This window comes from Protomyctophum parallelum (assembly GCF_964188405.1).
Source record: "Protomyctophum parallelum genome assembly, chromosome: 11".
NCBI classification, from domain to species: Eukaryota; Metazoa; Chordata; class Actinopteri; order Myctophiformes; family Myctophidae; genus Protomyctophum; species Protomyctophum parallelum.
Genome location: NC_139707.1, coordinates 8,527,466 through 8,554,876, shown reverse-complemented (window position 1 = coordinate 8,554,876; position 27,411 = coordinate 8,527,466). Strand labels below are relative to the sequence as shown.

Here is a 27,411-nt window from a genome sequence, read left to right as displayed (position 1 = left end):
ATCTGTGTGGCTGGGTGGCTGGCTGGGTCTAAGCACGAAAACAGCATGGTTGTTTTTCACCACCTACATGTGTGCAACCTAACACACACAAACACACATGCACATATTAACTGTATATAATGAATTGGGTGTGCCAGTACAGTGACAGTGCAGTACAGTACAGTAGAGGGACCCCCACAATGGTCATTTCTAAACCGTTTCGGACGCAGGGTGGCTGCAAGAACCGGCCTGGCCCCCGTGGCACGTTCCTGGATGTTCCGGGGACCCACCCCGGGACTCCCCAGGGACCCCCACACGGTAACTGTAATTTCTCTAAAGTTTCACCCTGGGTGCGTTCATGTGGGTCTGGAACTTCCCTCCCACCCGGGGACCCCCACACAGAGTTGCACCACTCACTTCACACAGGTGTGATTTTTTTTCTTTCTTTCGTTTATTTTATTTTATTTTATTTGCACATATGTACATAACAACAATATGGTAAAATTAAAAAAATACATAAAGCAATACTTTTACATACATGATGTGCCGTGCCAAATAAACCCCCAAACAGAATTACGTTATATATTTAAAAAAAGATGATATAAAAAAAAAATGCTAATAATAATAATATCAAATAATAATATGACAAATTGCAGTAATTGTCTCTTAAAATAACTGAGGTACAGACTCGATATGAGACGGTATTTAAAGTTATTCCAAAAGTGTGGTCCTCTGAACTTGATGGAAAATTGGGCCGATGTAACACTTTTCTGATGTCCGAATAGCGGATTTATTGTGTTGAAGGCAAGGCAAGCCACTATCGCTGCTGTGAGTGTATACGTGTGCGTGCGTGTGACGTGAGTGATTGTGTGTGTGTCACTGTGTGTGTGTGTGTGTGTGTGCGCGAGCGCGTGCATGCGTGTGTGTGTGTGCGCGTGTGTGTGTGTGTGTGTGTGTGTGTGTGTGTGTGTGTGTGTGTGTGTGTGTGTGTGTGTGTGTGTGTGTGTGTGTGTGTGTGTGTGTGTGTGTGTGTGTGGGAGGAGCTCAGGCGCCTGTAGAATGTGATAACATGCTCTCTGCTCCAACTTCACTTGTGCTGAACTTAAACTGCACACAAGTTCTCTCTCCCCTTCTTCCTCCCTCCCTCCTCCGCCATCAGGCGCTGCTACACTATGGTCTCTATAAGGAACCCTTCAGCTCCACCACGACATGAGGGATTCACTTTACTGAGACACATTTAAAACAAAACCTCAAAGTAAACCCCAAAAGCGCTCTTCCGATGGTGGCCTCGGGCGATCATCCGCCGCTCATCTCTTCTTCTTCTTGTAAAAAATCCTTCGCGGTCATCCCGTTGTTTTTAGGTGTGGAATCATGGAAACGTGTTTTCTGAATCACGTCCTCCTCCTCCTCCTCCGTGCCTCTGTGGCGATGGTGGCACTGGGCCCCGTCGCCCAGGCATGGACACCGGCCACCCCGGACACTTTGGACGGGGACGGGACAGCAGGTCCGGGAGTAAGGGGACGGGAACGGCGGTACCACTCCTCCTCCACCACCGGCCCTGCAGGAGGAGAAGAGCTCCATGCAGCCACGGCGGTGGTGTTTACCGGCCCGGGACGAGCATCAGGGACCGGCCGCGGCGAGGAGGAGGAGGAGGAGGAGGACTCCATCAGCCACGCAGTGGAGGACACTTTATTATTATTCTTACCAACAACTGGAAGCAATCTGCCGCTGCTGCAGAGCGGGACGGACGGAGGACTGCACAACACTGCTGCTGCGGCCACTGATACGGTATTAGGTCAGTATGTGTGAGCAAAAAGGACCCGCAAAATGATCAAATTATAGGTTGCTGCGGACCCCCATCTGAAAAATAATAATAATAAAATATATATATAAATATATATATTAGGCCTAATAATGAAAATAAATAATGTTCAAGAGGTTTGAAAAATAGCAGACATTGTGCTGTGACCGTATATATATAGGCTATAATGGTATTTTGTAATAGTCTATAGCTATAATGTATAAATGTATTATAAAGTGGTTCACATTATTGTGAATGTGATGCTGCATTAACACATTTCGTTGCATGGGGAGTCAGGGACCCCCTGAACCCCCTACTCCCTTCATGGGGAGTCAGGGACCCCCTAACTCCCTTAATGGGGAGCCGGGGACCCCCTAGAAACCCCTATACAAGGACCAAAGCTTCGAGAAGTCTTGTCTTTGAAGCACTCATGCCCTCTATATATATTTATTATATACTTAGTATAATAATGCACCGGAGTTGCAACTGTACTTGGGCTGCCCCCCGCCCCCCCCCCCTCCCCCCCACTCCTACACCACATTTCTTTGTCAAAAATAGCCGATCCACATCACCAAATCACCTTGTGAGAGTTCATCGATTTCGTTGATTAGGCCTATAGAAAATAATCAATATAAAGTTTTAATAAAATAATTGATGTATAATCGCTAAGTTAATACAAAATAATTGATGAATTGATTGATAATTGATGTGGCCATTTCACTATAGGTTATATAGGTGCACAGTCTATTGTATTTTCCGGAAATAATGAAAATAGCCGATCTACAAGTTCACAATGCATTGTTTTCCCACACAGTCTATTGCAGTGATTCATAAGTCATTATTTTTCTTTATATATTCTTCAAGAAATAGCCTGCCTATAAGCTGAAGAAATATTGGTTTATGCAGTGTGGCTTGGAAGTGAACATAATAGACAGATATCCAGTAGACCAGTGGTTCCCAAGGACCCCCACATTGACACTAATTAGCCCGCGGACCCCTATTTGAAGAGATATTCCAGGGACCCCCATAAGAGATTATTTGTACGGCTAGCAGTGATTCTCAACCTGTTCAAGGACCCCCCAAGTTTGACATGCATATTAGTCTACAGACCCCCATTTAATGGCATTTCTATCTCTGGAACCCTCAATTTATATTGTAAAATCAATGTTAATTTAACTCTTATAGAGTACAAATGGAACCATCAGGGTCCATTTGGTTCCATTCATACACTCTCAGATAGTTACAGAACCGTAAAGGTCCATTTGGTTCCAAACTATCATTTAGCTGGGGACCCCCTGGAACTCCCTCAAGGACCCCTGGGGGTCCCCGCCGGACCCCACTTTGGGAACCACGGCAGTAGACAGCTTCTGTGTCTCAGTTTCCATGTCAAAGTTCAAGTGACATTACATGCGAACTGTGGAGCCCCTCATGTGGTCCGCCAGTTGCCCATGCATGTATGCCTTAAAATGTCACTGCACTGTCACCTGGGGACCCCACCAAAAACCATGTGGCGACCCCCCCCCCTGGGCGTCCCGACCCACAGGTTGAGAACCACTGAGATAGACAACTTCCATCCCGTTGAGTGAGTATAACATATCGATGCTGTCGGGCAGAAATCTAACGTCAACATGTTGTGGCCTATACCTGATCGTACTACAGCGCCACACAAAACCCTCAAAAGTAGCAGATCCACAAGCTTGAAAAGCGGCACAAATCGGTACGTTTTGAGCTTGTAGATCTGCCACTTTAGCTATTTTCTTTATTTGAATCCTGAAAAGTAACAGTTTTGGACATAATTGTGACCAGATTTGACTGAGAGCCTGCCATTGTGCAAATTCCAGCTTTTCACCAAATTAGTTAATAGCACAGGCAGACTCTTCACATACTAGAGCATGTCTGAAATAAATGTCAGAGCTGAAATCGACATGTATATATGAAATAAATGCTTAAACATTTAGCTAGGTGTAATGTTGGAGACCACCACAGAAGTGAACCTTTCAAGCCTGTTTTCTCAACTCTCTGTTTCTCTGCAAGACATTTCTCTATAAGCCATATCTCCAAAACTAGTGCGTCAAACTGAACAACCAATATGTCAATTTGAAGCTATGATTCCATGCTTTCATATGACATGAAAAAAATAAAAAAAATAAAAAAAAATCCGATGGCAGTCCCTCAGTCAAATTTGGCCACCCGACACGACAGGCTTAAGACCATCAGCCTTAATGTCATCAGAGCTGGATGTGTTGTCAGTTTGACATTACAATATATGAAAGGAGGGCTCGCAACCGCAACTCACTTTGAATCACTCCAAGTTGTATTGCCAGTGGCAGTACGGCTGCAAGCAAGACGTTTTGGACCTCGCGTGCCATCTTCTTCCAACTGCCAACTTGAACAAGGTGGAAACGCTGTCGCTCGTTTGCTGCAGTTGGAAAAACAGTTTGGAGCATCTAGGATATTCTGCTGCCGCTGCGAGTTGCATAAAGTTTGGCTCAGCACCGACGTTGGAGGATGTGCCATGTCTCTGTCTTAATCAGTTTGAAATATATCCCCAGTGGTTCTCACAGTGCAGACTGATGACTCGGACTGAATGAAAGCCTCCTAGAGAAAACATTTTCATGTCACAAGTTGGCATGTGTTTGTCCGCGAAACGCCATCTGACAAAAATGTTCAAAATCACTTTAAAAAGTTTTCACAATTTAACAAGACCTTTCAAAAGTTTCAAATGGACCCTTACAGGTGTGTAAATGGAACCAAAAAGAACCTTACAGTTCAATGTTGTTCCATTTTTAGTACAATTAGAGAGAATAGAGAGAGAGACAGACACAGACAGACAGACAGACAGACAGACAGACAGACAGACAGGCAGGCAGACAGGCAGGCAGGCAGGCAGACAGACAGACAGACAGACAGACAGACAGACAGACAGACAGACAGACAGACAGACAGACAGGCAGACAGACAGACAGGCAGGCAGGCAGACAGACAGACAGACAGACAGACAGACAGACAGACAGACAGACAGACAGACAGACAGACAGGCAGACAGGCAGACAGACAGACAGACAGACAGACAGACAGACAGGCAGACAGGCAGACAGACAGACAGACAGACAGACAGACAGACTCAGCAACAACAATAGTAATGACTATAATTGACAGCAATAACAATAATAGCAGGTACTACAGTAGTTTAATAGCAATCCATGGATGGAAATCCTTGAACAGTTGTGGTCATCTCTGTTAATGTGTACCGCACGTTAGTTAGTCCGCCAGCCGACTGGCTTCTTTTGTTTAAAGTGGGAACTTTGGTATATAGTATTTTTTTATTGGCCTAAAATATTGTCTATATACATAACATTCATGAATCCACTTGCTGACCGGCTGTCGGTATTGAGCAATTATTTTAATAGGGGTTTATATGTGACCATATACTGTACCATTAACATCCTATATAGGCAATAAATATAAGGCAATAAATATCATGTACAAAAGCAATATCATGTACAAAAGCACATTAGTCCAATTGTGTGACCTCCCAAAAATGCTTTTTTAAGTGATTTAAGAGTATTTACTTTTCATTTGTTTTAATTTGATAGACTTTAACCCATTCTGAACGGGCACCCATTTTGGTGTCAGCATCATGTTATGCTTTAGCTATTGAAAAATAGCAGATCTACAAGCTCATATCGCGCCACCGAGTGGCGCGATACGAGCTTGTAGGTCTGCTATTTTTGAAAAATCGAAGAGCGACTGACATTTCTAGAATCTGATCTCATGTCAGAATGGGTTAATCAGACCAGTGTGTGTCCAGTGGAAACCTCGTATGAATCTGATCTCAGGTCAGAATGGGTTAAGGACTTCGATGGTTCTTCGTCTCAACGGCATCAAGGCAAAAGTCTGAAACAATGGTTGACTTGCAGTCATACAGTAAATGGCCATAAATAGTCATTCTATTCATGACACTTCTTCATGTTCTTGCGGTGAATCCTTGGAACCTGTCGCACGCACTTGACCCCCCGGTGAGGCAGAAACAACACCCGTCCCATGCGGACGCACGTCCACGGGACGACCTTTGATGCTGCCGGGAGAAGGAGACACCAGTGTGTGAACAGTTCAGAGATAAATAGACAAACAACTGGCGTGCATGTGTGTGTGTGTGTGTGTGTGTGTGTGTGTGTGTGGGCCGTAGGGAGGGTCAGTCCGCTGCAGTGTTGCCAACAGCACGTTCCAGTCTGACTTTGGTTACTATAACGACCACGGACTGGATCCAGAGTGAGAGAGAGATAGGCAACCTGGGGAACAGGGCAGGTCCCAGGTTTGAGCCCCCCCCCCCCCCCCCCCCCCCCCCAGCTATGTGTTGAAGTGCCCAACCTGCCTGTGCTCAAGTCTGGCTACTTGGTCGGCAATCAGCTAGCTGAGAGCGAGAGAGAGAGAGAGTAGGAGAGAGAGAGAGTATTGCAGAGGAAGAGAGAGGGAAAGAAATAAGACAAACAGAGGAAGTGAGAAAGAGAGAGAGTGAGGGAAAACACAGGCTAAATGGCCCAACAACAAGACACCTCATGGAGCACTCCCCGTGGGTGGACTGCATGGACACAAGACACCTCATGGAGCACTCCCCGTGGGTGGACTGCCTCATGGAGCACTCCCCGTGGGTGGACTGCCTCATGGAGCACTCCCCGTGGGTGGACTGCCTCATGGAGCACTCCCCGTGGGTGGACTGCGTGGACACATGTGCACTGCAGGCTGGGCTGCAGTTGAACTCTCCCTTGCCCTGCCTGGGTTCTGGGACGGCTGCTTGCATGCTGTGTGTGTTACGCTCTGGATGGTGTCCAGCTCTGAGGCCTGTTTTGTTCCTCTCACCAGGCTAGCAGGGTGCTGTACGTCTGCCCAGTACAGGGCCGGCTGCCACCGCAGCTCCAATGCTGTCCATCTCACACAGTGAGTCACACTAGAGCAGCGGTTTTAGGTTTACAACCGCTTTTCACGTCAAGGCCCATTAGTTGTTTTGCATTTGAGCCACGGAGTCGGAAACCACCATTTGATGAGATTCAGCCTCTCCGATCCTAAACTAAAGAATATGTTGTTGTCGTTGTCAAAATAACAAACATTCTCTCTAAATGTGTAGACTTCTTGTAAATTAAGTAATGCTGCCAGATCTTTTAACAACTCGAGAGTTCCCATCATTTAGCTGAGGACCACCTACCTCCTCAAGGACCACTGTTGGTCCCCGGACCACTGGTTGAAAACCACTGCACCAGAGGTAGAGCAGTGGTTCTCAAACTTAAAAAGAAAATGTCAATGGCCCCCATAACTCTTGAGCGTGACAAATGGGGTAAAATGGAGCCGTAAGGGTTCCGTTTGTACACTCCCAGAGTTATAGACTTGTGTGCTTTCACTTGGACATTGGTTTTGTGGCCAGAAAAGCGCTGTGTGCGTCTTCTGATCGATGTCACTTAAATTCTGGGCGGGAACCCCTTTTGGTGTTTTAAGCATTATGTTATACTTTAGCTATTGAAAAATAGCAGACCTACAAGCTCACGATTTTTCAAATCGTGAAAATGCGGCACAAATCTTTGAATATATATTCTTTCAGAGCGCACGTTTTTAACTAAAATCTTTGCTTCTGAGGGGTTCCTGGAATGACATATTTTTAGATGGGGGTCTGTGGCCAATAACATCATTTGTGGGGTCCTTGACATGAAATATTGAGCACCACTGATACAGAAACATAGGTATTTCAGAAAACTGTCAGAATATATATATTTTTATTTCGACCTCAGGCCTAAATGGGTTTAAAGGGGATATTTTACTTTCAAAATAACGTTGGGTCATTTTATCGTCTACTCAGGCTTTTATGTGAACACCCCAGACAGTTTTTAAGTTGCTCAATTCAGTATTTAGATATTTGATATTTTAGTTGCCCCGCCCCCTTCCTATACAAACTCATTGTAACTTCATGGGCATAAAATAATGATGTTGATCGACGTTTGCCTGTTATCTCTACAATAATGATACCAACATCAATACAGCATGGATGGAATTAAATGGTGGTCCGTGCTCAAATGCTGAATAAATAATGGACTTAATGGACTGGAAAACCACTGCTTTAAGTGGTGGGGCCGCCTGGTGTCCAGACAATGCTTCTAAAGCCGAGCATGATTCCTAGGGACAAATAATGTACATGAGAGGGTCTGCTACGCATCAAATAATCATCATCTCTTACTCATCCCATTGTGGGAGATTACATCATCAATACAGATCTGTGTGTGTGACTGTGTGTGTGTGTGTGTGTGTGTGTGTGTGTGTGTGTGTGTGTGTGTGTGTGTGTGTGTGTGTGTGTGTGTGTGTGTGTGTGTGTGTGTGTGTGTGTGTGTGTGCGCGTGCGTGCAATGTACCTCACCCGAAATCAATTGGGGCTCCAAGGATAGGGTGTGGTGTTCCCGTGCGTGCGTCCATATTGCCTATTTATTGCTGTACGGTACGTCTCTCTCTAGTGTTTCACAAAGTAGGCCTTGCAGGCACCCTTTGGGTTCTCGGAGGGGGTTCCAAATGGCTGAAGCGGACTTTGCAGCGTTCCTTAACACTGCATGTTCTCCCCGTGTCCCCTAGGTGAGGTATACCCTCACAAAAAAACATGCAGTAATCCTGGTCTCTAAACTGCCTCCCCCTGGACAGCCGGGGCGCCTGATGGAGGGGAAAGGAACCGGTCGGAATAACGTGTTCCTTCCACGCGCTACGTCCGGCCGGCGACACTCTCCCCTGTCAGGTGAAAAGAAGCAGCTTGGACTCCTCATGCATAGATGGAAGCATGAGTTCAGTCCGCTAGCAAAAGTCTACTGAAGTTAAACATGTTGAAACTTGAGGAAGTTGCAGATCTGCTACTTTGGATGCTTTTGTGTGACTCTGTTGTGTGTTTAAGAAAACAACATGTTTTTGCCCAACAACAACGCTATAATTTGGAATTTGTACTTTTTTGTTTTAAAGCAACACACTCCAGTACCTTAAACCCAAGTACAACTTTGACTGAGACACTTTCACTTGTGGCGGAGCTGCTATGACCAGAAGTAGATCTATCTATCTATACTTTGACTCTGGGGTTGAAGCAACACATCCTCACCGACAGTGTTTCCAGCAGGGCCCCGCTGCTCTCACTCATGCTTTAGGAAGGAAATGGCTGATTCCCAGCGGACATGCAGGGCCACCGCCATATTTAGGGCCCCAGGCCCTTTGTTGGGGTAGACGAGCCCCGCTGCCAATTGTTCTCCGCCCAAAAATCATTACATCCGCAGGCAAGCTACTTCTGACAGCAACTTCTTCCCCCTCGCCCCTCCACCACTCCACTCCTGCAGTCCATGATCACTGCCCAAACAGTGGCTCTTGGACACCCCCTGGTGACGTTGTTTGGACAATGCAGGAATGGAGGTGAACGTTAGAGGGCCACTTCTCCCCTTTTTCAACCAGAGCTTATTGTCTCACTCTCCACCAGGCCGAAGGCATGGGGAGAGAGTATGTTTTATTGTCTCCACCAGGCCGAAGGCATGGGGAGAGAGTATGTTTTATTGTCTCCACCAGGCCGAAGGTATGGGGAGAGAGTATGTTTTATTGTCTCCACGAGGCCGAAGGCATGGGGAGAGAGTATGTTTTATTGTCTCCACCAGGCCGAAGGCATGGGGAGAGAGTATGTTTTATTGTCTCCACCAGGCCGAAGGCATGGGGAGAGAGTATGTTTTATTGTCTCCACCAGGCCGAAGTCATGGGGAGAGAGTCGATTGTTATAAGAATATAAATTAATAATAATAATAATAATAATAATAATATATATATTTTTTATGTTTTCTCCCTCCACCACCCCAGCACCACCGGTGGGCTCTGTTATTTATGTTCCCCATGGGTGGGTTGTTATTGTATATCTATCTCCCTGCTCTTAATGTTTAATGATGGTGTTTGATTGTGCCCAGTAGGGAAAAGAAATGCAGCAGAGCCGAACGCCAAGATAAAATATTATATGCACACTTATTCTCATTCTATAATAAATATTGGTTAAATCTGTCCGTGAGTTATCTGACTGAACTAATCTAAAGTTGTTTTGTCCACAGTCACTGAAGTGAGGAGGCAGCGCGTAGCAGAGACAGGCTGGTCATCGGAGCAGACGGCAGGCCCGCTGTCGTCCACGCAGCCTCTCATCAACACCGTGGTGTCCAGCACTGAGGCCAGCATCACCTACTGGGAAGACCTGCTCGCCCCAGACCAAGGTTAGTGTCCAACACTGAGGCCAGCATCACCTACTGGGAGGACCTGGCCGCCCCAGACCAAGGTTAGTGTCCAACACTGAGGCCAGCATCACCTACTGGGAGGACCTGGCCGCCCCAGACCAAGGTTAGTGTCCAACACTGAGGCCAGCATCACCTACTGGGAGGACCTGGCCGCCCCAGACCAAGGTTAGTGTCCAACACTGAGGCCAGCATCACCTACTGGGAGGACCTGGCCGCCCCAGACCAAGGTTAGTGTCCAGCACTGAGGCCAGCATCACCTACTGGGAGGACCTGGCCGCCCCAGACCAAGGTTAGTGTCCAGCACTGAGGCCAGCATCACCTACTGGGAGGACCTGGCCGCCCCAGACCAAGGTTAGTGTCCAGCACTGAGGCCAGCATCACCTACTGGGAGGACCTGGCCGCCCCAGACCAAGGTTAGAATAGTTTAGGGATGGGATGGGATGGGGGCCCCACTGGTTATTTGTCAGGTGCAGGGTTGAAATGGGCCACCGTAAGTATTGTGTATTGAAAACGCAAGAAAAGATAGCATTTCATATCATCCCAAAAAGCGTATGAATACATTGACAAAAACAAAAACGAAGGAATTCTTTGCCTTTTGAGTTAATCTTGTAAACGTACAATACACTTTCAGACAGTTAGTTGTCGTTTATAAAGTTTTTACTATAATAATAACCTTTCCCCAGACCTGCTGCCACACTACATCTCCCAGGAGCCCCGGCCCTGGACAGTGACGGACTACAACTCCCAGGAGCCCTGGGTGGTGACGGAGGAGGCCAGGCTACCCAGAGACAGCCCAGAGACGGGCCTCCGGCTGGGGGGCGTCACCGAGTCGGACGCTGGGGGTATGCATGACACAATTATTATTACATACCGCTAATCGTCTATAATCCGGTCCGTGAACCAATTATATTCTATTTCTTTCAGAGCGTTTTTTAATCAAATCTTTGCTTCTGGGGGGGGGGGGGGGTCCCTGGAACAACATATTTTCAGATGGGGGTCCGTGGCCAAATGCAGATACTGACACATAGAAACATTAGGTTTTTCAGGAAACAGTTAGGATTTAGAAGCATGTTTTAGAATCGGTCTCAGGTGTAACATTTAAATGTTCTAATGGTGACAGGCCTGGCTGGAGGGACATCGCTGGGGACGTCTGTCCACGCGGACCACGCCAGCAGCAGCACCAGTGCCTTCATCTCTACCACCATCAGCCGTGCTGGAGAGAGGACCCTGCTGTCTGTCACCTCCTCCTCTTCCTCCAGCAGTAGCCATGACAACAACAACAACAGCACCTCCTCCATGTTCACAGAGGTAATAAACTCCAACTCCCAGCAACCCCCGGGGGCCTCCACCTGGGGTCTCCCAGGCACGGACGCAGGGTCTGAGGACTACCGGCACAGGTTGCCCTCCTCCTCCTCCTCCACCAGGACCCACAGCAACATGGACGCTACACGCTCTGAGCACCGGCCACCCCAACGCTCCTCCGACTCCTACTCCTCCAGGGGAACGGAGTCGGAGACGCTGGGCGCCACCCAGGACGTGCTCTCCTCCTCCGTGTCTGAGGGCACGCCCATCTCCACGCCGTCTCTCAGTGTGGCGACGGAGGGCGCGGCGAGGAGACGAGAGGAGGGCGACGCAGAGCGAACGGAAGCTCCACCTCTCGTTGTGTCGGAGAGCGGGATGACTACCAACACCTCGGATCAGGACACTGTGACACAAGGTTGTTATAGTTTAGCATTATTAGGCTATTATTGTTATTATGCTATATATCTCTTGTTGTGTTTATATAGCAGACTCCTCACTCAAATGTGCACTTGCAGTTTGGGCAACTCCAAAGCAAGCTCCACATGCACCAACATTTTATTTACCTGCCATGGTGTCAACCCCTTACCCCTGTGTCGGATCGTGTGGTTAGGCATATTAATCGATACGACCTGATATGACAAATAAGGGCCGATACCGATACTTTTCCGATACCGATACAGTATCGGGGACATCTCTACTTTTAAGTATATTTTTGATGCCAATACTTTTGTTACGTTGAACATAAATTAATAATTAATAACCCTTGCTGGGGTTTTGACATTCACAGAGTTCTCTGGCGCAACGCAGAGCTCTAGCAGCACGCTGGGCCAGGAGGAGGAGAGGACGGACAGCGTGTCTCCACCGCACACTGTGGATCAGGGGACAGACAGCGTGTCTCCACCGCACACTGTGCAAGGGACAGACAGCATGTCTCCACCGCACACTGTGCAAGGGACAGACAGTGTGTCTCCACCCCACACTGTGGATCAGGGGACAGACAGCGTGTCTCCACCGCACACTGTGCAAGGGACAGACAGCATGTCTCCACCGCACACTGTGCAAGGGACAGACAGTGTGTCTCCACCACACACTGTGCAAGGGACAGACAGTGTGTCTCCACCACACACTGTGCAAGGGACAGATAGCATGTCTCCACCACACACTGTGCAAGGGACAGACAGCGTGTCTCCACCCCACACTGTGGATCAGGGGACAGACAGTGTGTCTCCACCACACACTGTGCAAGGGACAGACAGCGTGTCTCCACCCCACACTGTGCAAGGGACAGATAGCATGTCTCCACCACACACTGTGCAAGGGACAGATAGCATGTCTCCACCACACACTGTGGATCAGGGGACAGACAGTGTGTCTCCACCACACACTGTGCAAGGGACAGACAGCGTGTCTCCACCCCACACTGTGGATCAGGGGACAGATAGTGTGTCTCCACCCCACACTGTGGATCAGGGGACAGATAGTGTGTCTCCACCCCACACTGTGGATCAGGGGACAGACAGTGTGTCTCCACCCCACACTGTGCAAGGGACAGACAGCGTGTCTCCACCCCACACTGTGCAAGGGACAGATAGCATGTCTCCACCACACACTGTGCAAGGGACAGATAGCATGTCTCCACCACACACTGTGGATCAGGGGACAGACAGTGTGTCTCCACCACACACTGTGCAAGGGACAGACAGCATGTCTCCACCCCACACTGTGGATCAGGGGACAGATAGTGTGTCTCCACCCCACACTGTGGATCAGGGGACAGATAGTGTGTCTCCACCCCACACTGTGCAAGGGACAGACAGCATGTCTCCACCCCACACTGTGGATCAGGGGACAGATAGTGTGTCTCCACCCCACACTGTGGATCAGGGGACAGATAGTGTGTCTCCACCCTACACTGTGCCGGGGACAGACAGCATGTCTCCACCCCAGGGGGACGAGCGGAGCACAGTCCTGGCCCTGACCGAGGCCACGCCTACGCTGGAGGCCAGCACCGTGGTGGCGGTCCTGGAGGGCACGCTGTCACCCACCCACGTCCTCCCAGAGACGGACAGACCAGCGCTGGCCACTGAGCTGCCCCTCACCACCACCACCACCACCACGCCTGTCACCGTCACACACAGGTAACTGTGGTGTGCATATGGGGCTCAAATGAGAGAAAAAAGGCAGTGGCGTGCACAGACATTTAGAGGGGCAGGTGCTCAAGTGAAAAAAGGGCACCTTCTGCAGCGCGTGCCTTAATAGTTAATTTTGGGGCCTAAATAATATATTATACTTTTTATCAAGAATTGATCAATGTCACCATGGTCCACATACTGTACAGTGTACACTACAAAAAAAACGTAAACACTTTTTATTTTCTTTTTCAAAAGGGCACATTAAAAAAAGTGCTCTAGCACCCCCTAGTGTCTATCTGTGCACGCCACTGAAAAAAGTGCAGGACCCCCACATTGATGGGTATAGAAACATACGATTTTCAGAAAACTGTCAGGACATAGAATACATTTAGTAGAATCTGGTCTCAGGTCTAAATGGGTTAATTCAATTAACGGCTGAACGCCTACACAGACCGCAGGTCACAGAGGAGGAAGAGGAGGAGGAGGAGACGACAGACAGAGCCACCGCGCCACCCTTCATCGGCTCCACCCACCCTCCTCCACCAGCCAGCACCCTGCTGCCTCCCCAGCTCAGCAGCACCCCCACCCAGGGCTCTCCCACGCAGCGCAGCACCCATCACCCCACCACCACCTCCACCCTGGCCCCGCGCACCACTCTGCCCACCTCCCTGCACACCCAGGTTAGTGTCGTTTTGGGCATGGAGTAGGGATGGAGCTTGTTGAAAAAAGTAGGGATGGAGCTTGTTGATTTTTGAGGGGCCGCTATAGCCCCTCCTATACTCAGCTTTTGTCCCCATAAAATGTCCGCAACACAAACATTAAATGCCATTGACAATGAAGGAAAAATGTACGTCATCTTGTCCCCACACGTCTCATATTTGCCATCGACAATGAAAGGAGAAATTAGGTAAAATGTCGGCCAAATATGACGTAAATTTGTTACAGCCTGGGAGCGCCTGTGGCGCAATCCTCGATGTTGCGCAACAGTGAGACGTCATCGAAAATGTGTCCCCCCCCCCCCCCCGCTGTTTAGCCGACGACAACTAAAATCTTAAAACGTTATTAACTCGCGATCTAAATCATCCCGTCTAATTATAAAAAAAGATCCTGTGTTAGACGGCCCTCCGCTGTCCAGTCGCTAGTCGCGATAGATTTATTCTTACCTCCCGTTGTTGTCCGATCGCATCGAGAGTGGTTTGGCTACATCTAGTTGCTACAGCCACATCCGGAACAACATCCGGTCTGACGTTAAAAGTGTTCCGTTGCTATAAATCGACTGGGCGCTATAATTTAATGGATTAAATAACCCCGGGCAATTAAAGTGTGAAAAGCTGGAGCGATGGCAGGCTCTCAGTCAAATCTGATCACATATAACACAACCCCCCCCCCCACCACCACCACCACCCAGAGGCCGTCCACGCAGCCCGCCAGCCCCACCAACGTCACCACCATCCGGCTGGAGACCAGCACGGCCAGCCCCCTGAACAACAGCACCACCCGCGGAGGGCACGCCACCACCACCACCACCGCCATCGCCACCACCACCAGCAGCAGCAGCACATACACCCACAGCAGCAGCACCGCCGCCAGGGCTACTACGCCCACTCCTCACCCCACAGGGAGGCAGCAGACGGACAGGCTGACCACGGAGCCCGCGGTGCCCACGGTGCCCACGGAGCCCGCGGTGCCCATGCCCACCACCACGCAGCCCATGGATGTCCGGCGGCCCACCGCCAGCGCACAACCAGGTCAGCAGCAGTGGTGGAAAGTAACTAAGTATACTTTTACTTAAGTACTGCACTTAAGTACAATGTCGATGTATTTGTACTTTACTTTAAGTATTTCCAGTTTCCAGTACTTTTACTTCTACTCCAGTACATCTCAGAGCCAAAATCTGTACTTTTACTCCACTACAATTATTTGAAAACTTTAGTTACTAGTAGTTACTTTGGAGATTTTAATTTTGATTAAAAAACAATTACATGAAACAATATATATTTCGACCATTTGAAAATAGCTGATCTACAAGCTCACAATGCAAGGCGATGCATTATTATCAATTCTTGATTAAAAAAAAAAAGCTTCTAATATAATATTTATGTCCCAAAATCTATACACTCACACTATAGAGAGTATGCACATGCATGATTTTCCCATCAGGACATGCTCAAGGCCCGACCACTGGGCCGTATAGGGACAACCAGGGGCCCCCTCAAGAGCCGACCACTGGGCCGTATAGGGACAACCAGGGGCCCCCTCGAGGCCCGACCACTGGGCCGTATAGGGACAACCAGGGGCCCCCTCAAGGCCCGACCACTGGGCCGTATAGGGACAACCAGGGGCCCCCTCAAGGCCCGACCACTGGGCCGTATAGGGACAACCAGGGGCCCCCTCAAGGCCCGACCACTGGGCCGTATAGGGACAACCAGGGGCCCCCTCGAGGCCCGACCACTGGGCCGTATAGGGACAACCAGGGGCCCCCTCAAGGGCCGACCACTGGGCCGTATAGGGACAACCAGGGGCCCCCTCGAGGCCCGACCACTGGGCCGTATAGGGACAACCAGGGGCCCCCTCAAGGGCCGACCACTGGGCCGTATAGGGACAACCAGGGGCCCCCTCAAGGGCCGACCACTGGGCCGTATAGGGACAACCAGGGGCCCCCTCAAGGGCCGACCACTGGGCCGTATAGGGACAACCAGGGGCCCCCTCAAGGGCCGACCGCTGGTTGAAAACCACTGACCTATACAGTACACCACTGACCGTCTCTTGTCTGTTGTCCCAACCTGTGTAGTCAGTCCCTGCGTGCTCAACCCCTGCATGAACGGAGGCATGTGTGGCAGCTACGGAGGAGGGACGTTCACCTGCCACTGTCAGCCGGCCTGGAGCGGCTCCACCTGCAGCGAGGGTGAGGCTCCGAGAACTGATTCTACAAATGTCTTCTAAATCATGACAGTTTTCTGTGATTCTCAAACTAATAATAAATAACGTGTGTGTGTGTGTGTGTGTGTGTGTGTGTGTGTGTGTGTGTGTGTGTGTGTGTGTGTGTGTGTGTGTGTGTGTGTGTGTGTGTGTGTGTGTGTGTGTGTGTGTGTGTGTGTGTGTGTGTGTGTGTGTGCGTGTGCGTGTCCAGATGCGAACGAGTGTCACAACAACCCCTGTCCCCCAGGCTCCATGTGTGTGAACACACGGGGCTCTTTCAGCTGTGAGTGTCCGCTAGGCTTTGACCTGGAGGATGGACGCACCTGCACCAAAGGTAAGGAAGGCCCCCAGGCCAGGGTGGTGTAAAACAGGGGTTTTCAGGCTGTGACCCCCCAGGCCAGGGTGGTGTAAAACAGGGGTTTTCAGGCTGTGAGCCCCCAGGCCAGGGTGGTGTAAAACAGTGGTGTTCAGGCTGTGAGCCCCCAGGCCAGGGTGGTGTAAAACAGGGGTTTTCAGGCTGTGACCCCCCAGGCCAGGGTGGTGTAAAACAGGGGTTTTCAGGCTGTGACCCCCCAGGCCAGGGTGGTGTAAAACAGGGGTTTTCAGGCTGTGACCCCCCAGGCCAGGGTGGTGTAAAACAGGGGTTTTCAGGCTGTGAGCCCCCAAAACCAGTGTTTATTTTCTCAACCTTTTTCATATCAAGGCCCATTAATTATTCGGCATTTGATCCACGGGGCGGCAGTGGCTCAGGGGTAGAGTGACTGGATGGTAACCGCAAGGTTGCCAGCTCGAACCCGGCCTCCCCCAGAGTTAGTGTTGAAGTGTCCTTGAGCAAGACACTGAACCCCAAATATAAAATGGTAAATGGTGCATTTATGTAGCGCCATTATCCAAGGCAGAGATTGTGCATTACATTCACCCATTCACACACACATTCATACACCAATGGCGGCGGAAACCATGCAGGGCACCAACCAGCACATCAGGAGCAATTAGGGGTTCAGTGTCTTGCTCAAGGACACTTGAACAGTAACTCTGGGGGAGCCCGGGATCGAACTGGCAACATTACGGTACCCCTGAGCAATCGCCGCCCCCAAATTGCTCCTGATGTGCTGGCCAGTGCCTTGCATGGTTTCTGCCGCCATCGGTATATGAATGTGTGTGTGAATGGGTGAATTGATGCACAATCTATGTAAAGCACCTTTTGGATAAAGGCACTATAAATTTACCATTAATCCACTGCCCAGAAGAATCATAATTTGACAAGCACTTGGAAGTTGAGGCATGATTACATTTTATTTGACTCAGTTCCACAGATAAATATTCGAAAATCGATTGGCTTGTAGATCGGCTATTTAAAAACATCATTGCCTCTGTCTTATATAATTTGACAATTTGGCCAATCTTTGACATGTTTTTATAGTATAGTTTGCGGATTACTTTTTTTGCAGTAGTTAAAGCTCACTTTCTTTTTTTCCTCCTTTTTTTTGAGGAATTAATAAGGTCTTAAAAGTCCGTAATTGTAAAATAAGTAATCTGGGGACCCCACAAAAACAATCATGCCCCCTTGGGGGTCCCGATCCACAAGTTGAGAACCACTTGTGTAAAATAGGGCTCTCTGAGTCACAATGGATCTGAAACAAAGATCCCCAAAGTAGGCAGCTGGCGCCGTCCTTGTTGATTATTAATATGAATATTTGTTTTGCCACATACAGCAAAGACCTTCTTGGGCACATTTAGTGTGAACAGGAAGCCTCACGATCCTGAAGTCTTCAAGAGCGTCACCGTTCACGAGATCCAGAGAGAGATCGTTCAGCTGGTGAGAGTGCAACCACTCCAAGGAACAGCAATGTCCCTATGTCCCTCCATATGTCCCTCCATATGTCCCTCCATATGTCCCTCCATATGTCCTAACGTCCTAACCTATGTCCTGATGTTTAGAGTTCTGTGCTGTTGCAACACTCGCTTCAGACTGGTCAGATTTTTCTGCTTATATTTAGAAATGAAACATGTGCCCGTACCCGGGTCGGGGTTGGCGAAAGGGGGCCTTTCTGTGTGCAGTTTGCATGTTCTCCCCGTGTCCCCTAGGGTAGGTACCCTCACAAATAACATGCAGTAATCCTGGTCCAACCAGGGAAACTCCCCCCCTGTCAGGTGTAAAGGAGCGACTTGGACACTCATGCATGAAGGAAGCATGAGTTCAAGTCCATTGCTCTCCCCAGGTTGGCGGAGGGTGTGTAGAGCCCAGGATCACATTAGATAATTGACAAAGGGGTGAACAATGGGTTACAAAATCATGGGATAAAAACAAAAACAAAACATGTTTGTTGCACACATATTTCTAATATGCAGTACACTTTGCCTCCTTTCTCTTGTCCTAGCTCAATGCATCGTTGTCGATTCTGCATGGCTACCGTCGCTCCACACTGAGGAGGAAGTAAGTTGATCCAGTTTAGGATAAAGCTTGCCTGCATGGGCCCAAAAACCTTCGAGAGTTGCCCTCACGGTCATAACTGCCAGGTGCAGCAAAGAGACTAGGGGCTCCATCTTGCGCCACCCTTATCCCTAAACAATTTTTTTTTTTTTTTATAATTTTGAAAAACATTTAAAATAGTTCAACTAGCCGATCTACGTCGAGACATTGTGAGCTTGTAGATCAGCTATTTGAACCATTTAAAAAGGTTTTTTAACCCATTCTGACCGGGCACCCATTTTGGTGTCAGCATCATGTTATGCTTTAGCTATTTAAAAATAGCAGATCTACAAGCTCATATCGCGCCACCGAGTGGCGCGATACGAGCTTGTAGGTCTGCTATTTTTGAAAAATTGAAGAGCGACTGACATTTTTAGAATCTGATCGCAGGTCAGAATGGGTTCATCAGACCAGTGTGTGTCCGGCGGAAACCTCGTATGAATCTGATCTCAGGTCAGAATGGGTTAATAGTAAAAAATGTCAAGTTAGTTTAGGGATAAGGGATAAGAGACAAGATATAGCCCTATCAAGGTTCAAGGTCTTTATTAATGTCCCAGAAGGGCAATTAGGTTTACAGCAAGAGTAGTGGTTTAAAACATACAAACAATACAAACAATACAGGACAACAACAGACATGAGACACCATAGCATAAACGGAGGTCTGGGCACATCTAGTGCAGATATAGAATTAAAATAAGAAAGGCTACATTCAGAAAAAGTGCTAGGATATAAAGTGCCGGCATAAGTGCTATGGGTTTTATCTCCCATTGGCTTAGAGCAGTGGTTTTCAACCAGTGGTCCGGGGACCATCAGTGGTCCATGAGAGGATTCCAGGTGGTCTCCATGGCTACATGATAGAGTTTAGGTAACCAAATGGACCCTTATAGATCTTTAACTCTTGAGACCCTGTACTTATTATTGACTGTGAAGTTGGCCGACCGGCCAAGGCTCCAAAAAGACAGACGAGTCCAAGAATGCCCTTTTAGGGGTTTTTATTCACCTTTCCAGTCCCGTGCAGATTATGGTACAGTGTGGCCTCGGCAAAGACAATGACAAAAAACAAGCTTTGGCCAAAATAACAGATGTACAAACAAACACACTTGAAGACAACACTACTGAACAACACCTAAAACAAGGAGAAGCTGTAACAGGCCATACCCTTACTTTCCAAAGGGCCCTGGCAGCTCTCACTTAGGGTGTTACCTGTGTGTCAACCAAGGTCTAACTCCCAAACATCAGCTGCGGTCTCCCCTTTATAGGAGTGGGACATACCAAACCATATCACAGCAAATTGGCAATTCAATTAACTCACCATAAGCATACAAAAGGCCAATGAGTTAACACACCATTACTGAAGGTTTTAACCTGAACTTAAACATGAAATTCCGGACGTCCATTCATACACAAACTATAGTTTGGTTTTAAATAAGATTGCTCTCGAATAAAACACCCCTCCTCCTCTGCAGCACTTGGCACCTTCCCAGTCAACAGGAATGCCACTGCAGAAGGAGAGGTGACTCACAATCAATTCAACTTCACATCAATAAATACCTTTAAAACAATTAGTATCCTTCAGCAATGCATTTCAGTTACAGTATCAATAAATAGAACATACACTTTACAACTTGAACCACCACTTCCAAGCCGGCTAATTGATGATAATTAATTGGAAGCAGGTGTAGTAAAGTTTATGAAATGTCCCCAATCATTGTCTGTGTATAGGGCACGGGCTGCCCCGTGACATTGACGTTTTTGACGTTTTTTTTAAATTACTTAACGTTTCCAGAGGGGAAGACGGGGTGCGTATCCTGGCCATCAACATGTTCTCCGTCTCCACGGAGGTGACCAGCGCGGAGGTGTCCGAAGGCATCCAGATGTACCTGGGCAACTGCAGCTCGTCCATGGCTCACTGCAGGGTGGTCATGCACCACCAGCTCACCTATCACGGTGAGACACACTTCATTTAGCCCAATCAGGACGGTCCTGCACCACCAGCTCACCTATCACGGTGAGACACACTTCATTTAGCCCAATCAGGACGGTCCTGCACCACCAGCTCACCTATCACGGTGAGACTCGTAGATCTGCTGTTTTTGAAAAATCTTGGTTGAACGACGACGACTGCCAATGTTGAAAATGCAAAGTAAGACATTTGGGGACAAAAGATGCAATTACTGGGAATGCGAGGAAAAAAGTAATAAGTAAAGTAATAAGTAGCTAGTTACTCTTGGCAGGGAGTGAGGGAGTAATAAGTAAAGTAATAATATTACTTTTTAAGTAAGTAACTAGTAATAAGTAATACTATTATCTTATGATATTTAGTCGACTAAAACTAGACTGACACTAAAACATTCCAGGTGACTCTAACGTGACTAAAACTTAATGAAACTTATTCCAAAGACTATATGACTTAAACTAAAATCAAAATTTGCTGTAAAAAACAACAGTGATCATAACTATATTAATATGTGTGTCTTTGGCCAGTGGAGAGTCTGTGCGTGGAGCAGAGGATGCAGTGTGACGCACAGCGCTCCACCTGTGCAGACAACAATGGCACCGCCTGCTGCCAGTGTCTACCGGGATACTACAAACAGAGCCCGGACGCCCTGTCCTGCATTGGTACGCTGTGTGTGTGTGTGTGTGTGTGTGTGTGTGTGTGTGTGTGTGTGTGTGTGTGTGTGTGTGCGTGTGATACACCAAATGCTGTTGTCAACGAAGGGAACAGATCAGTTTCCATTCTTGACGTGGCCTGCAGCACCTTTGATTCTAGCTTAGAAGAAGCCTTTATGACCAAAGTCATTAAATACCAGCTGCTACTCCAGGCCATCACAGAGCTGTAAGCTATAGGTGCAATCTACTGTATTTATCTTTGGCAGCCTAGGTGGACATGGACATAGGTTGGTTGTATAAGAGGCTTCCAACAACTTGCAGAATTCTGTGCAGTCTCTTCTACTATCGGTAGCCGCCAAATATGGCGAAGACGCTGTTACTTGTGCGTATTTGTCCAAGATTTGCAGACTGCATTGTAAAAAATTGTGTCCTTGTATTGTATCTCTCATGTGGACATAAATAAAATGATTGAAGTGTGTGTGTGTGTGTGTGTGTGTGTGTGTGTGTGTGTGTGTGTGTGCGTGTGCGTGCGTAATGTTCTGGGGTACAATCGATTCATAGATTCATATAATATGATTGTTCTTGTATGTTGGTACTGTAGGTACAGAATCCTTTCTTTTAAGAAAGCTGCTTAATGTTTTTGTTTGTTTGTAGTGTAATAAAAGATAATGTAAGTAAATCAATCTGTTTTCATCATGGATCATTAGTCACACAGTGAGGGGGGAATAAATCATGTGTTGTAATCGAGATGCATCGGTAATCGATTTATAATCAAATTGCATCTCTCTGAATGCAAAAATGGGAAGGGCAGGTTGAAAATGTTAACCAAACGGGAACCCCTTTGGGTGTTTTAAGCGTCATTTTATACTTTAGCTATTGAAAAATAGCAGATCTACAAGCTCTATTAGCTGGAACAACATATTTTCAGATGGGGGTCGGCGGCATATTACATATATTTGTGGGGGTCCTTACTCCTTGGCATGAAAATGTTTGATGAACATGTTTTTTTTTCTCCAGAAAACTGTCAGGATTTAGAAGGTATTTGTAGAATCTTCCTCCGGTCTAAATGTGTTAATATCTTTCTGTCTCTGTTTTTCTTCAGACTGTGGAGATGGCTATAAGTTGAGCGAGAATGGCACCTGTGTCCAGTAAGCATGGATTTATGTATTATTTATGGCAGCAAATTTAGATTTTAGTTTTAGTCATAATAGTCTCTTGAATAGGTTTAGTCACATTTTAGTCACCTGCAATGTTTTAGTGTTTCTGTCTAGTTTCAGTCGACTAAATCTACAGTTGATTTAGTGGGACAAAATGTGTTTTGGCGGGCCTTGATGCCGTCGTAATGACTGTTTTTTTCTCCACTTGCTGAAAATAGCCGATCTACAAGCTCACAACGCGTCGCACTGTGCCGCATTGTGAGCTTGTAGATCTGCTATTTTCAGCATGCAACCAAGTGTAAAATGACTTATACTGGATCTCTTGTCCACTAGTCCCTTCCTAACATTTTAGTCTAGTTTTTATTCACAAAATCGTCAGTATATTTAGTCTTAGTTTTAGTCATCATAGCTTAGTTGTCATGTAGTTACCATTTAGTTTTCGTCAGTGAAAAAAAGAGGTAGTCGACGAACGTTTTTCGTCTTAGTTTTAGTCGACGAAAACAACACTGCTGAGGAGGAGGGTTAACCCATTCTGACCTGAGATCAGATTCATACGAGTTTTCCACTGGACACACACTGGTCTGATTAACACATTCTGACCTGAGATCAGATTCTAAAAATGTCAGTCGTAAAAAAAAAATAGCAGACCTACAAGCTCGTATCGCGCCACTCCGTGGCGCGATATGAGCTTGTAGATCTGCTATTTTTCAATAGCTAAAGCATAACATGATGCCAACACCAAAATGGGTGCCCGGTCAGAATGGGTTAAAATGTGCCATCTCGTCCTAACTCCTGTCTGTCTGTCTGTCTCTGCCATTCAGGTGCATGTTTGGCTTTGGAGGATTCAACTGTGGAGATTGTAAGTATAGGGCTACAACTATCGCTTTTTTTCTTGGATTTTTTTTTTTTTTTTTTATGCTCATATTTTATCTTCAGGAAGTATTAATTTGTTTTTTTATTTGCATTATTGTGCTGTTCTCTTTGGCGTTGCAGTCTACAAGCTGATTGCAGTGGTGGTGTCACCAGCAGAGGGCGCCCTGCTCATTGTTCTCATGATTGCTCTCGTCGTCACCTGCTGCAAGTAAGGAGCCTATAAACAACTCTACAGTCTGCACACAACCTGGCGTGATGCCCGAAACTGCCCATAGATCCGAAGTCCCGTTAGTCCGAACATGCACTGCTCCCGTGCTTGCGGTTAGGTTTAGGTTTGACCCGGCCGGGTCATACCAAAGACTGTAAAAAATGGGACCCAATGCCTCCCTGCTTGGCACTCAGCATCAAGGGTTGGATTGGGGGGGTCAAATCAACGAATCACTGCGGTAACGTGTGTGACAAATCGTACGACTTTGTAATGAGTGTTTGAGAACAGCTGTGCTCGTCCTCTTGGTTCCACGCTGTGACAATAAGCATGCTCTCTGACCGTCATACTGTAATCCCTGAACAACGTTTTGTTTTTCCCTAATATATAAGGAAAGACAAGAATGACATCAACAAGATCATATTCAAGAGCGGCGACCTGCAGATGTCTCCGTACGCCGAGTTCCCCAAGAGCAACCGCGTGTCCACGGAGTGGGGCCGGGAGACCATCGAGATGCAGGAGAACGGCAGCACCAAGAACCTCCTGCAGATGACCGACATCTACTACTCTGTAAGGAAGTGTACCTAGGCTGGGGTCCACCTATGCTTTCTATGGCATATAAGCAGCTAATTAATGTCGGTTTTCGGATATATATATAGTTGATTAATTTCACAGCACTACTCTGTCTCCCTCTCTTTCTGTGTTGTTGTGTCTGACAGTCCTCTCATCCTCTCTCTCTGTCTGTCAGCCTGCGTTGCGTAACGCTGACCTGGAGAGGAACGGCTTGTATCCGTTCAGCGGTCTGCCGGGCTCCCGTCACTCGTGCATCTACCCAGCGCAGTGGAACCCGTCCTTCATCAGCGACGACTCCCGGCGAAGAGACTACTTCTGATTCCCCACCCGATCCGATTCACCCCCCCTGCACACCACCACCACTGCTGTGGCCCCACCCGATCCGATTCACCCTGCACGCCACCAGCACCACCACCCCTAGCCTGGCACGGCCAGACTCATAGTGAGGATTCACTGACGCTTCCTCAACCGCGCCAGGCTACACCACCCCCACCCCCAGCCCCAAGCTCACCCCCACCCCCCTACACCAGCCCCAAGCTCACCCCCACCCGGATCCAACACACACACACTCATTGCTAAAAACTAAAACACCTCCATGAATTCAAGGCTTCATGGGGTGTGTGATTGATTGATTGATTGATTGATTGATTGATTGTATTATTTTAGTTGGAAGAACTACTCCTTAGTTCCACTGATCCATGGCGGAACACAATTCATCCATTGAATGATCAGTAAAACAGACATGCTCTGAAAACGCACCCACGGCGCGCACCCATCTGGCCACTTAACAGTGTTAAGGGAAAGAAATAAGTATGACAGATCATGCTGTCGCAGCATCTGTTTGTGTGTGTGTGTGTGTGTGTGTGTGTGTGTGCGCGCGCGTGCGTGCGTGTGCGACTAATATGTGCGTTCCACTGCTGTGATTTGAATGTAGATTTATATTTCTTTGTTCAGACTGTAGTCAAATCCTTTTTTTCCCTTTTTTCTCAGATTTGTTTCTCAAATCTGATCTTTAGGACTGACTGTCCACACTGTGATCAAATCAGATTTGTGTATTCAGACATGTCAACCTATCTGCACTGGTTGCTGAAATCAGATTTGGAATTATCTGTATTTGGCCGCGGACCCCCATCCGAGGGACCTCCTCAGAAGCAAAGATTTGAGTTAAAAACCGTTCGCTGTGAAAGAATATACATTCAAAGATTTGCGCCACATTTTCACGATTTAAAAAATAAATAGCAGATCTAGAAGCTCTATGAGCTTGTAGATCTATAGATAAAAATATAGATGCCTCATTGGCTGCTGCAGTTCGTTGGAGCGACCTGTCTGCAACGGGAGGAGGAAGTCAAGCGGAATCTTGAAGGCACGCTGCCTCTGATTGGCCTATACCGTTCTTCCGTTTTGCTTCCCCTAAATGCTTCGCAAGGAATCTCGGGAAAGGTTGCCAATGCAATCACGCGTCGCCATTGCCTCCATGTCGCCTTCCGTTGAGATACAGACGGGGCAGAGCCGGAAGAGGCGTCTATGTTTAAAGCGGCCGAAATGAGTTTTCTCTGACGGGTGGGTGGCTGGCATCTCCCTTAGAGATGGGAGACTCGGAGTAGAGCCGAATCTCTGCTCGTTCGCCTGGAAAGGAGCCAGCTTAGGGGGTTCGGGGCGTCTGGTTAGGATGGCTCTCGGGCGTCTCCCTATAGGGAGGTCCTCGACGCCCGTCCCACTGGGAGGAGACCCCGGGGCAGACCACGGTGCAGATGGAGGGATTACATCGACTCAGGGACCAATCAGAAGTCTGGCAAAGGGTGAATTAAGCATTAGGGCTATGGACCAGAGCTAGTAGAGGATATGGATGTAATATGAGTGCCTGCAGTGCTTCCCAAAATGTTAGAGCTCAAGACCCAATAGAGATATTTGGTTTCTCACCAGGATCCAAACTTGCCAAAAACAATGTGTTATGAATGAACCACTTAAGCCCTATTTTATAGTGAAAATGAAAAATGTCTCGCAGCCCATTTACATGGGTCCGCGCCCCCTCCCCCCCCCTCCCTGAAAACGGGGTCCCGAGCCATCGTTTGGGAACCATAAGAGACCACTGTAAATGTCAGGATGCACTAAATGTGTCTCTGTGCCAAAATGTTGGAAAAATATTGAATGTCTTTTCTGCTCATACAGCTGTTAATTTATTCCCTTTGTAGCATAATGGATGTCTCACACATACACACTGAGCAAGGAGTGTGTGTGTGTGTGTGTGTGTGTGTGTGTGTGTGTGTGTGTGTGTGTGTGTGTGTGTGTGTGTGTGTGTGTGTGTGTGTGTGTGTGTGTGTGTGTGTGTGTGTGTGTGTGTGTGTGTGTGTGTGTGTGTGTGTGTGTGTGTGTGATTCAACTAAATAATGTGTAGAAGTATCACAACTCATTGAGTGATTGTATGTAAAGATGTATCATAATTAGTTTGCTATTTTTTTTTTGGAAGGAATATAATTTTATGTAACTATTCCTTTTGTATATTAATGCTGTGTTTGTTCTGACGTTTTAGTCAGCCATGCTTATTTAAATAAAAGTCTTGCACTGCAGTGATCTGGTCTCACTCCATTCCAAAAAACAAAACAAAGATCGAAGCAGAAGGAAAAAAAAACATTCAGGTATTTAAATTACACAGCACCAAAGACAGTAGCATATGTGAATTTATTCTACATTGTAACAAGCACCAATGTTCTTCCCTGATTTACATTTAGTACTTTGCAGATACGTAGGCCTACGCTATGGTGACCATGACCATGTTGAATGAAGTAAAACAAATGAAACTGTGGTGTATTCATCATTTCTCAATTGAGAAGTTGTTCAAACTGGTCTCAGGTCTTGAAGTAAGGAAATATAATCTTGTGCCAGCTCTGCTGGGATATATGCAGATCATTGTTGTAGCTTGTTACTGGGCTCACTGCTCAAATATAACATATAAAAAAACAAAACATATTACACACATAAAGACCCCCTGGAACTTGTTCTAAATCTTCTAAACGTCTTAAAGGTTTTATGACATTCATTTATTTTTATTTTTCTTTTTTCTTTTAGGTTTTATGACCTCAATTACACCCAAAAAACCTGAACTTTGAACATTCA

The 27,411-nt window shown here is 47.3% G+C and overlaps 1 protein-coding gene across 1 annotated transcript; it reads left to right on the top strand.

The window, feature by feature from the left end:
* The first annotated feature begins 1,084 nt into the window (after positions 1-1,084).
* On the top strand, positions 1,085-26,864 carry heg1 (heart development protein with EGF-like domains 1). Its single transcript, XM_083776913.1, has 18 exons — positions 1,085-1,774; positions 9,877-10,032; positions 10,737-10,895; positions 11,174-11,770; positions 12,143-13,493; positions 13,939-14,167; positions 14,896-15,235; positions 16,279-16,392; positions 16,618-16,740; positions 18,122-18,225; positions 18,788-18,843; positions 20,666-20,826; positions 21,364-21,498; positions 22,592-22,637; positions 23,468-23,505; positions 23,640-23,727; positions 24,117-24,294; positions 24,473-26,864. Exons 1-18 carry the CDS (start codon positions 1,351-1,353, stop codon positions 24,614-24,616), a joined length of 4,443 nt encoding a protein of 1,480 aa, XP_083633039.1. The 5' UTR covers positions 1,085-1,350; the 3' UTR covers positions 24,617-26,864.
* Positions 26,865-27,411: the final 547 nt, after the last annotated feature.

Coding starts and splice junctions, on each gene's coding strand:
- heg1 (XM_083776913.1), top strand. CDS start 1,351: ATGGAAACGTGTTTTCTGAATCACGTCCTCCTCCTCCTCCTCCGTGCC. Junction 10,896..11,173: donor CACCGAGTCGGACGCTGGGG/GTATGCATGACA, acceptor TAATGGTGACAG/GCCTGGCTGGAGGGACATCG. Junction 11,771..12,142: donor TCAGGACACTGTGACACAAG/GTTGTTATAGTT, acceptor TGACATTCACAG/AGTTCTCTGGCGCAACGCAG.